A 12,182-nucleotide genomic window follows, 5' to 3' on the forward strand; every position below is an offset into this window, starting at 1 on the left:
TACTCTATATAATACATTTATTATGATAATATATGAGTTTAAAATTTGTTGGAGGCTAAGACCACCACTTGCCTCCCCTTAAATCCATTCCTGAACCCATCCGTCCCTTGCCCTTCCAACTATAGTTACATTAACCATCTCTTAGGAACTGCAATTAAATGAAAGCTATCTCTTATAATTTTCTTATAATATAAAGTGGATTTCAACGAGTTAGATAGAATTTATAACGTGAGATATAGGAAATATAAAAGTATTCAGGGAACTTGGAAAAGAAGTTATTCCAAGTGTGTGTATTAAAGGAAGTAAGAACCATTATGGATAGAGAGAAAGATAATGAAGGTGGCAAAAGATTTATTATTATATAAATCAAAGATAAGATAAGACTCTTGTAATTTTTTTTCTACACATAAAGATGAATATTAATTTTCCTTCTGAGACTCTTGTGTTATATAATACATTACTTGTAGTCGTAAATATAATAACTTTCCCTTGTTTTGTATTTTTGTTTGATGGGTCTGACTAATTGGGTCGTGTTAGTGGAAAATTTAGGGGGATTATCTTTTGATTTGCTTATACGTATTAATAGTTTTATCATTGGAAGCCTTGATATAATCTTGTGCTGTAGTCTTGATATATAATATCTTTTGTTATTAGTTATATGATTGTACTTTGTAATTACAGTCTTTAACATTTGTTAATTTAGTAAGTATCTTTCTAAAATATTCACTAATATATTTGTTTATTTTTAATTTTGAATTACAGATTTTGAATCATCAACGTAGATAAGACCATCTTTTTCTGTTAGTTATGAACTTCAACAACATAGACCATCTAATATTTAAAGGAATTTTATGATTGAATAGTTAGCATTATATGTTTGGATTAAATTAAAATTTTTCGAATTTACATATTATGAATTATGACTATGTACAACTTGTAGAATTCAACGTTGAAATACATTGTTATTTTTTGAAATACAATGCAATGCTATATCTTTAAATTTGATGTGATTGAGATTATAACAATTTAAAACGGTCATTAAATACAGAAAAAAATTATCACAGAAATTAGTAACTTAATGACAGTTTTAAATCGAAAAACTGTCATTATAAATATTGCATAGTTTAAACAATTACTAAATATACCTAAAAATTGTCATAGAAAGTAATAATTTAGTGATCGTTTCAAATTGTCGCTAAAAAATTTGTGATGGTTTAAAACAATCACAAAATATAAGAAAAAACTATCATTGGATTAGTAATTTAATTACAGTTTTAAAACGTCGCAAAATGTAGCACAAAAAATACTTTGATAAGTGTTACAAATTAGTAATGATTTTGTACTTTGAAAACCATTATTACAAATAATTTAGTGTAACGCTTAAATTTGTGACGGTTTTTTAACCGTCACAAAAATATTTAGTGACGGTTAAAACTATCATCACTAAGTATTTAAAAAATATTGCAAAATTGTTATTTTATTGTAGTGAAAGAGGCAATATACAACATATATAATTTTGGGTATTCTTAAAATTTTTTTTGAAACAATAAAGACGAAACATATATTTTGTCCTAAAATAAATTAATTCTTTTCTAAAATCTCAAAATACTATATAATGTGAAGTAGCGTAAATGATACATTGGATGGAACAAAATAGGAAGGAGAGAACGAGCGACATGGGATTCTTTCTTGTGTGAATATAGTCGGGAGGTGTTGATGGGTGACATCTATGGATGGTTCTTCCATGTTTGAAGAAGAATCGTTTCTTACCGTTTTATCGTACAGAGCTCGTATACAATATAAAAAATTTATGTAGGTCTAATTCAATCAAAAAAAAAATAATTTAATAGGAGTGAAAGTTGGCTCAAACTCTTATTTCTGCATGTGTGATTTTATGGTTAGAATGGAGAGAATAACTAGGTATGTTTGGTAATATATTACACAAAATTGAGTACATGAGAAATATTGTTGTATACTCGTCAAAATATCAACTAGAGAAGAGATGAATGTAATTAGTAATTACACCAAATCTCTTATACATAAAATATTAAGATTACGTAGGTAAAATCAGTTTCTTCATACCTCTACAATTGGGACCAGAGGGAAATTTTCAAGCTGAGGTAAATTTAGGTGAAATTATTAGGTAATCTAGAAATCAATTGTTTTCCTTCTTTTTTCGCTTAGTACACTATGTTTGACTAAGTGGCTATGATCTTATTAATATAACCCAAGATGCAACTTCGCTTCATCTTGGTTTCACCCCCTATTATGGGGTACGGTAAAAGTTCCTTGGTTTGAAATAATCTTCTAGTGTAAAACTAACTACAAACTACACCTCTCTAGCACCATTTGGCAATGACACTGAATTTGTGATGTTGCGGTTCTTGTTAAATCTTTTCTTTAGTGTTTGAGCTAACGACAGCTTATTAACAAACACTTCCTCCCGTTGCTGGGGGCGGTTTGCATAGAGAATCCAGAGAATGAGACAGAGCAAAACACCAACCGAAATGAGGCCAAGACCAACATTGATAACCTTAAGATAGCGGTTTAATGGAGGACAGTAACTAGTAGTGATTTCTTTGAACGTGTTCCTCACGAAATTGCAATTCTGAAGGCTAAGTAAAATGGGAGTGTAGTGTTCTAGTGCAAAGCTTTCAATAACTGCGGCTACTAACTCCGAGTAAATCTCTGGAGTCACCCTTCCAACACTGTTGCAAATACCATTTTCGGATATCTTGCATTTGTATTTCTTCCAAACCTGAAAATGTTTAAACAATGAACTTGATAAATTGTGTGTATTTATATGTAGATAAAAAATTGGGTGATGCGTTAAATTTCTCGGTTACGGGTTAAATCACATGTTTCACATAACCTGATAATCATCACACTATCTGAATATAGAAAAGATAAAGAGGACAAATGTTTTATTAGCCAAGCTAATTCTTTATTTTGTGCTAAAATTATTCTTTTAAATTCATAATTTAGAGTTTAAAATTTAAGAGTAAAAAAATAATTTTTAAATATATTGGTTAAATTTGACAATGTTAGCTGATTAAATAAAAAAATTCTAATGAGATTGATTGATATAACATCCAAGATTATCTATATGGAAAAGTGAATTATGAATCAAATTTTCAGCTTTTTATGTGATGTATTTTTTCTTATGAGTGACCTTTTTCCTTCAAAATTCTTTGTCAGTGGTTAGTGCATTTCCATTATAAAAAGAGTTTAACGTCTAGCAAATAAAAAGTTAAAAACAACGTGTCAATATAAATTAAAAATGAGTTAGTATGTGAAATAATTTGGATCAGTTAAATTATTTCTTCGTACATTAAATATATTAAATTTAATCGTTCACAAAGATTATTACAATAATATTCTTAAATTCTCACTTGATTATTATATTAAATAGATATCTTTATTAGTAAAATAATTAAAATGAAATTAATATTAATGAATTAAAAAAAACCATATACATTATTTTTATCCACATCTTATTTTTAAATTTTTTTATTTATTTAATAGTATACTAAAGAGTGGCACAAATATAATTTTACGAAGATAAAAAAGAGTTATTATTGACTCCTAAACACTCAAGCAAATCGATTATACTAAGAAACTAATTAGAAGTTAGTCAATTAGAGCCATTTTGTTAAAAAAATAAGAAGTCTGTTATAAAAAATAAAAAAATAATTTTTCATATTAAAAAAATAAATGATTAATTTGAGTTGGCTTATGTTATAGTTGGCTACATATACTTTTTCTTTTAGAAACGAGGTGGAAAATCTAATACTTCAAAATGTACATAGATAGAGGAGAGAATAAAATCATATTTCGTGTGTCTCTCTTTCTTTTAATATTTTTTTATTTTTCTTTTATTTAGAAAATCGTGGGGCGACAAAATAGAGAGGGGGATGATGAAAAGCATACCAATGAAGCATTGGAAGCGGAAACTTCTTGGGCTGTACATTGGCGTTCTTTAAACTGAGAGTCAAATGGATAGCACAAAGGTGGCATTTCTGGTCCAGATTGATTGTAATAGTTGATGCTACTCGGTGTGGGGTTTGAATCTGCGGTGCTATATATGAAACGGTTCACAACACTTACAATGTTGGTCACCACTTGTTTACTCTGAAATAGTGTCCTGTTTGTGGTTCTCTGATCAACGCAAGGAAGGATATTGCTTAGTGCAGATTCTGCGTGTGGATTCTCTACCCATTCTCCCATTGCCATACACGTATCACAAATTGCACTGTAATTCAAGCCAAATCATTCATATTCATCATTTAATGGGTGGTTAAATTTAATTTGTATCTGAGTTCAATGTCAAATATAATAAATAATGATAGTAAAATATGAAAATTTTCTTGATGAAGAGTAAAATTTTCTTTACTTCTCACCAAAACTAGTACTTCACTAGTTCACTTTTCAGCATAGTATTACTCCTAAAATATGTTTATAATCGTGTAAGGTCTATGTGGACATTACAGTGCAAGAAGTGTCAAAATAAAGTATTGCATTTTCAAAAGGAAAAGTCTAGGGGCGAACAATTTTATTAAATTCTGACCAGCAAAATTGAGTAATCACACACCATTAAAAACATTATTAATGGTTACTTGATGGTTACAAATCACAAAAGTTGTTGGCCTCTAGCATTCCCCTTAAATGAAATTCGGACAAACTATTGGATGGCTTACTTGTTAAGAATCATGAAAACTCCACAAAGAATGAATGTAGTAGCAACGAGTAACCATCCGCTGATGACAAATCTGCAATAACATTTTGAAATCAAAACAAATTAAAAAGAAGAAAGGGAACATTCAGGTAGATAGGTAGTGGAATGTCATGAGATCAAAGGTCATATCTATGGTATATCCGTGACTTACATGAGGATCGCATGTTGATGTCCAAGAATAGAAAGAACTGCAGAGGAATATTAGCAAATTATGAAAGATTTCAGGAATACAAACATGAAATAAGCTCAACTTATTTGGCAATTAAGACAACTACTACTAGCGGGTAAATCATAATTTTGACACTCGAAATATTTTAATTTCTCTCCTAAATAAAAGAAAAATACTAGTGATTTTTTTTTTCTTTTTTGGAATAAATAGCCATTTTACAACTCCAACAGATTACGATTTTGACGAAATAGATTCTATATGTTTTATTTAACAAAATGAATCAAAGCTATATAAGTATATAAACAAATTGACTAAAATTTTAATTTAATTTCTCAAACAAAACATATTTTTAGAGATAAATTTGTCATTTACATTTTTTGGGATTTGTTTTATGAAAATCGTAATATTTTATAGTTAAAATGGTTATTTACTCGGTGGAAACTCAGGTGTAGTCGACTTCAAGTAAAATTGATAGCTGAGAGCGGATAGATAATATGACTGATTTGACTAAATTTTCATCTAATTAATCTCAAATATCAATTTCACGTGAAGTCGACTACATATGAGTGTCCACCTATTTACTCAAACAAGGAATCTTTAGGTGGCAAAATAGGAGTTAAGTCTCAAAGTAGTCCCTGAACTTGCACTCGAGCCTCAAAGTGATCCCTAAACTTAATAATTCCTCAAATTCGTCCCCAAAATTGCACTCCAGGACTCATAGTAGTCCCTGAGACATTTTCCGTTCATCAAAACCTTAAAACGACGTCGTTTTGAACCAAAAAAATAATAAAAAAAGGTGCAGCGTAGACCCCCAATTCGAACCAAAAAAAAAAAAAAGAAAAAAGAAAAAAGAAAGTGTAGCGTATAACCACCCCCCTCCCCTCTCAATTCCCAATCTGTTCCATCCCATCCCCATCCCCAACCGTCCCCTTCCCCTTCTCCTTCTCCTTCCCCTTCTCCTTCCCCTTCCCCATCCCCATCCCCATCCCCATCTCCTTCTCTTTCATCCCCATCCCCAACCTTTCCCTTCCCCTTCCCCTTCCCCTTCCCCTTCCCCTTCTCTTTCTCCATCCCCATTCCCATTCCCATCCTCTTTTCCTTTCCCTTCCCCTTCCCCTTCCTCTTCTAATTAAACGGATCATGCAACTAGTTTCATTCCAAAACATTCAACTCATCTGTCTCAGAAAACCCTTTCAAAATTTCTTACTATCAACGACCACCACTGCAAACCAAAAAGAAATGGTAAATTTAATAACAAAATTCCTAAAATCAACAAAATTCCGATCACTACTCTTTCCACTCTCATCATCACTCTCACACTGTCTGCCGCTCAACCTCCGCCGGGCAGCACCAACAACCACCCGCTTCTGACTCCTCCTCCTCTTCCATCTTCACCTTCTCATCTAGCGGCGATAACAACAATAACCAGAACATATATGTGAAAGAAAAAGTGGAAGGTTGGGAAAATAGAAGGGGAAGGGGAAGGGGAGGAGAAGGGGTTGGGGATGGGGAAGGGGAAGGGGAATGAAAAGGTTGGGGATGGGATGGGGATGGGGATGGAGATGGAACAGATTGGGAATTGGGAGGGGGTGGTTCTACGCTAAGGGGAAGGAGAAGGAGAAGGGGTTGGGGATGGGGAAGGAGAAGGGGAAAGGAAAGGGGATGGGGATGGGGATGGAGAAGGAGAAGGGGAAGGGGAAGAAGGAGAAGGTGGGGATGGATCAGATTGGGAACTGGGAGGGAGGGGGGTTTCTACACTACACTTTTTTTTTTCTTTTTTCTTTTTTTGGTTCGAATTGGGGGGTCTATGCTGCACTTTTTTTTTTATTTTTTTTTGTTCAAAACGACGTCGTTTTAAGGTTCTGATAAACGGAAAATGTCTCAGGGACTACTATGAGTCCCGGAGTGTAATTTCCGGGATGAATTTGAGGAATTATTAAGTTTAGAGATCACTTTGAAGCTCGAGTGCAAGTTCAAAGACTACTTTGAGGCTTAACTCGGCAAAATAGTAATTTAGTGTATTATTAACGCATACCCAGTCCAACTAGAGCGAGAAGAAGCATCACTGTTGCCATCAGAATCAAAGCTAGACGCCTGCAAAATGAAGCATCATGCTGCATTATGCATATTGCAATAGTAGATTCTAGAATACAACACATTATGGTGAAGTTTACGATTCCATACACATCATTAAAGACTTTACGTATTTTAACAGAGTTATCGTGTGTCTTCTCCGACAGTGTATTTGCTGCAGCATTGAGATCAAGGTTCAAATTATCAATATCTGCCATGATATCAGATGGGAGAAATATCTGTGCTACTTTGATTGATTTCGCGAGCTTCAGATACTCCGTCACGTTCCTCAGAGTCTGCACCGTATAGTCTGATTGATTCACGACGTAATGGAGCGTATCCAAGGCCTCGTCGTGGAACTTGTCCTGCCCTACACTTAGAAGGATACATCCAACCCTGTGAAGAAAATGAACAGAATAATTGTTATCTTAATTTTCACCTTTATTTGGAAAATGAAAAAAAATTGAAACTTCTTTGCTATCTAGAAATAAATTATTTTGGGATATATTCATTTTATTACCGAGAGTGTAACAGATATTAAATGATATTAACAAACTCCCATCAAGATTGGTATTTTCAAAAGCAGAGTTGCAATACAAAAGAAACCTTAGTAACTAATCATAAGAATACATAATTAAACAACCGAAGTTTTATTCAAACATTGAAAGAAGGCTGAAGGAATTACGCAGCGGCTCAGGTGAATAACAAGATCAAAATAAGACAAATTCGTTGCGAACGGTGTGATCCTTCATCCTTGATGTTAATGCCCCATCCACAGCATGCATGAATCAAGATTGCGAGGCCAAACGAAATAAACCACAGAGCAGCAAGTATGAAACCAGCTGCACCAGTGAAACCAACTGACTGCAAAAATAATACAATTATTGATTAAAAACAAACAAAACAATATGCTGAAAGTACAACCACAAAGTAATTCTTGTTTTTTTAACCAGTAAAATCCTAATCTTTGTTGCAAATTACACAACCATGGCCAAAATTTTCACACGAACAACGGAAACATGGTTAATGTAGTTATAAGCAACAAAAGAACTAGATAAAATAAGCTCAATAGATTATTCATTGGAACTTCACTATTTATCATTGTTCAATCGGCATGAAGAACGTAATGAAGCAGCCATTTAAGAACATGGTAAACAGGAAAATAGTAACAGAGCTTACAGCCCAATAATGGCGATTTGCAATGTCCCAGCCGCCTCGGTAGCGACAAAATCGTCGTAGAATGTCCGGCCTATCCGTCCTGTTTGCGGCCAGCACAAGGGTACCTGAAGGAGCATCCGTTTCAGGAGCTGGTGCTAGAGCCTCTTGTGTGATCTTATTCTTCCAGGGACCTAAATTCGCTTCCCCTTAAAACAGAACAATATAAAAAACATAGTAAATTATATAACATGATCCAAGTAAAAGACTATGTCTATTCATCACCACAATTCTTTTTTTTATACGTTTGATACAGCTTTTTGCTCTTTGTTTTTAGTTCATTCATCTTTCTATTTCTTCTAATTCTTTGGCTTTCAGAGAAATCAATTTAACTCTGAGAGGAACAAGATCTACATTAAACCAATCACTATAAGCAATCAATGTGAAAAGCATATTCACAATTAAACTTTTTTAATCAAAGTTGCTGGGAACATTTTCAGGTGCACCAACCTAGAATAAACTTCGCAGTAGTACTATCTCTTCTAGATCCACTTGCAGATAAAGCTGAAGTTGATCTAAGAGAAACTACTATGAAGAAAATTAACAAGTAAAAACTGAATACGTTAAAGCAAACACTCTTCATGGCAGTTTCCCTTCCAAAAAAACTCACTCTTCACCTCAAAACTGGCCACTCAGTCATGGTAATCGTGTTAGAATTCTTTGATATAAAACGTGTTCATTATAAGGTGTAATTAATAGTGTAACTAAGGAGTGGGAAAATTGGATGATTTTATAGAAACAGAGGGAAAGTGAAATAGAGAGGGAAGGAATGAGGAAGAGAGTGAGTCACATGGGGTGGGGTAGCGATGAAGACTTGGGTGCAAGGAAAACGAAAAAGGCGGGTGTGATTTAATCAAAAGGAGGTAAATTAATTAAAATAATACCACCGAGTTAAGTAAAGCATGGGAAAATAAATCCAATTAAGAAAAGGGGCAAAAAATAAAGTAACTAAAGATTGATTGCCATAAGCCTTTACAAATTGTTGGCGCATTTGCAGTTTGCTTGCTTGCACTACGTACTTGTCTTTTCTGCTTTTGAGTTTTTTTATTATTTTCATTCTTCTTCTTCTCTCATTTGCTTTCACACTATTTTTCATGATAATTATCTTGATGTTTGATCTTTGTCTTGCAATTTGCAATCGATTAAAATGCTCTTTATTCTGAGAGTCATAATCAGTGTCCTTATCTGACAAACTAGAAATGCAAGCTGATGTTGGTGGATGTACTTATTGATTTTGCCATGTGGGATCATTCAGTCATAGTTCTCTTGTCATCATTTATTTTGTTGCCATTTACTTTTTACTTTATAAGATTCTTTTCAAATAAATAAATAAATATAATAATTACCAATACATAGTTACATACATGTATGTCGAGAGTTAGATAATAAATATACGAGTAAAGGACATTTTCGTCTCTGACCTTTTTTTTTGCGGATATTTTCGTCCTCAAGGAATGGAAAATACATTCAAGTCCCTAACTCCTGAAAAATGTGGACATTTATGTCCTTCCGTTAAATTCAGCCGTTTGCACTGAACGGAAAAGGATGAGCTGGCAAAGGTGGCGCTGAGGTGGCCGTAACGGAGGCCAGGTGGCATGGAGCATTTCGTAACAGGACATATAAGTCCCTGGAGAGAAAAACGACGCCGTTTTGTAACTTCCCCCAATCCTGTTTCGAATTTCTCTGCCTTTTCTTCTTCCTTCCTCCTTTTTCCCTTCCATTCTTCTTCCATGGCCCCTGCCTCCATCACCGCCGCACAGCGGTGCCTCCGTCAGCACCATCAACGCCGGCGTGGAGAAACAAGGTACGAAGGATGAGTCCATAACCATAAGCATGAAGCCGCCTTGAGCTTCTTCGATGATTCTTCGTCGTTCCCACGACTCTGTTGAAAGCCAGACTATTAATTAATAAGACGGAGTTATCCGATCCGACAATGAACAAGTGCTGTAAAATTTGTACATGAATCAAGAAATAAAATTAAATATGGGTTTGAATAGAAGCATTGCGGGGATGGATCCACAGCTGGCTGCGGAGAAAGCAGTGCCAGTGATTGGTCAAGGCTATGATCTCTGCAGCGACATAAGATTCTCCGCCTGCAAGTCTTCCACGTTGATCGAGATTGATCATAAACACACCAGGGACATGCTCTTCCCAGTTCCAGGTTCAATTCTTGTCCACAATGTTCCCTCTTCCATCAAGTGTGACAAAGGTGAACGCACAAGGTTCCATTCCGATGTTCTCACCTTCAACCAGGTCACTGCTAACTACTAACTAATTCCATCGAATAAAACAAAGATATATGGTTCGCTAGGGATAATGAATTTGTTTTAATTGCAGATGTCGGAGCATTTTAACAGGCAGTTATCTCTGTCTGGGAAGATACCATCGGGAGTTTTCAATGCTATGTTTGACATGAGGAAGTGTTGGCCTAAGGATGCAGCTGCAACTAAGAGCCTTGCTTTTGATGGATGCTTCATATCATTGTACACCGTTGAATTGGATAGAACTAACTTAACCCTTTCCGATCAAGTCAAGAAAGATGTTCCTTCTTCCTGGAACCCTGCAGCTCTTGCCTCGTAAGTATTTTTCAGAAACAGAAACACAAACATGAAGCTTGTTCAATCAATTTAACACAGCATATGCTTGTGTTGTTCATCAGGTTCATTGACAAGTATGGCACCCATGTGATTGTTGGCGTTAAGATGGGAGGTAAAGATGTGGTCCACATCAAGCAGTCAAAGATTTTAGATCTTCCACCCGCTGAACTGCAGAAACTACTAAAACAACTAGCTGATGAGAGGTTTTCAGAGGATTCAAATCCATCTTCCAATGCTAATCCTGCTCAAATATCAGGAAAACTGAAGGCAAATATCAACCACCATATAGACCTTCCGTTTCATTGTAGAAAAAAGAAAGAAACCTCTAACATAATTCAACCATGTTTACTTTCAGGATGATCATGCCAAGCTGTGGAGGCAGAACCATTTTCCTCCTGCTGGAAGACCAGTTGTAAAAAGCCACTCCAAGAATGATGTTTCGGTCCGCAAGGAAGGCATTGATATTCGTCAGCCTTATAACCAGTGGCTTCAAACCATACTACAATCCCCCAATGTCATATCAATGTCTTTTGTTCCTATTACTTCCTTACTCAACTCTGTTCCAGGCAATGGATTCTTGAGTCACGCCGTTAATTTGTATCTTAGATGTGAGCAAACATTTCTGAATTACTTTTGGCACAAATATAGAATGAGTAATATAATATAATATAATATCTCTAGTACATGTTTTTCTGAGAGTTTTATGTATCAAATAGATAAACCTGCCATAGAGGATCTCCATCATTTTCTGGAATTTCAGTTGCCACGGCAATGGGCATTAATGTATGGAGATCTGCCTCTTGGATATGGCCACAAGCATAAGAAAAACATGTCTCCATCACTTCAGTTCAGTCTCATGGGACCCAAGCTTTATGTTAACACTGTCAAGGTAATTTTATTCAATTTAAGCAAGAAGCATATTATGTTGAGGGGTTCTTTCAACAGAGAAGCATTGTATAAGGAGAGGGATTTGGAAGTAGATGAAACTATTTCATTCTTGAAGGAAAGGGCCTGTTTAAAATTTTTCTCTTTAAGGATTGCATTCAACTATGTTGACCAAAGGACAAAACGTCCAGCACAAAATTTTGTGCCATTCAACTATGTTCTATTTTAATAGAATGCTATAGCATTGCCTAATCTACTGGCAATGAGAATTTACACAGCAGCAGTGTAAAACATCAGTCTCAGCAATTTCCATTAACCAACCCTAATCCTAACAACTTAAGAACAATTGAACAAACTAAATATAATGAACTACAAACAGTGATTGCACAGACAGCAGCATTAAGCAAGCAAGACCTAATCCACTATCCACGCCAGATTCTCTAACAACCTAATGTAACTAACTAATCTAACCAAATTGAAATTAGCTAAACAAAACTAACTAAACAAT

At 34.7% G+C, this 12,182-nt stretch overlaps 2 protein-coding genes and 1 long non-coding RNA gene across 5 annotated transcripts; 2 read left to right on the forward strand and 1 right to left on the reverse strand.

The window, feature by feature from the left end:
* Nucleotides 1-1,904: 1,904 nt before the first annotated feature.
* Nucleotides 1,905-7,231, reverse strand: LOC107643860 (uncharacterized). 3 transcript variants are annotated; one of them, XM_088488391.1, is made up of 6 exons: nt 7,108-7,231; nt 6,940-6,998; nt 4,887-4,923; nt 4,698-4,769; nt 3,931-4,252; nt 1,905-2,758 (listed from the first exon to the last, which is right to left on the reverse strand). In XM_088488391.1, exons 2-6 carry the CDS (start codon nt 6,977-6,979, stop codon nt 2,330-2,332), a joined length of 900 nt encoding a protein of 299 aa, XP_088344517.1. In that variant the 5' UTR covers nt 6,980-6,998; nt 7,108-7,231; the 3' UTR covers nt 1,905-2,329. The 3 variants fall into 3 exon arrangements, with proteins under 3 accessions (XP_088344517.1, XP_088344516.1, XP_088344515.1); XM_088488390.1 differs by having other exon boundaries at nt 7,089-7,231; XM_088488389.1 differs by having other exon boundaries at nt 6,940-7,231.
* LOC110272267 (uncharacterized) lies at nt 3,847-8,894 on the forward strand. Its single transcript, XR_002363394.2, has 4 exons — nt 3,847-4,310; nt 4,654-5,519; nt 6,914-7,999; nt 8,050-8,894. It is a non-coding gene; the product is annotated as an uncharacterized LOC110272267 (long non-coding RNA).
* Nucleotides 8,895-10,151: 1,257 nt separating this feature from the next.
* Nucleotides 10,152-11,963, forward strand: LOC107640923 (MACPF domain-containing protein NSL1-like). Its single transcript, XM_021123899.2, has 6 exons — nt 10,152-10,445; nt 10,530-10,768; nt 10,852-11,056; nt 11,145-11,397; nt 11,506-11,678; nt 11,907-11,963. The coding sequence occupies exons 1-6, from the start codon at nt 10,152-10,154 to the stop codon at nt 11,961-11,963; spliced, it is 1,221 nt and encodes a 406-aa protein (XP_020979558.2).
* Nucleotides 11,964-12,182: the final 219 nt, after the last annotated feature.

The sequence above is a fragment of the Arachis ipaensis genome, chromosome B5 (assembly GCF_059453495.1).
Source record: "Arachis ipaensis isolate K30076 ecotype BB chromosome B5, ASM5945349v1, whole genome shotgun sequence".
In the NCBI taxonomy this organism is placed as follows: domain Eukaryota; kingdom Viridiplantae; phylum Streptophyta; class Magnoliopsida; order Fabales; family Fabaceae; genus Arachis; species Arachis ipaensis.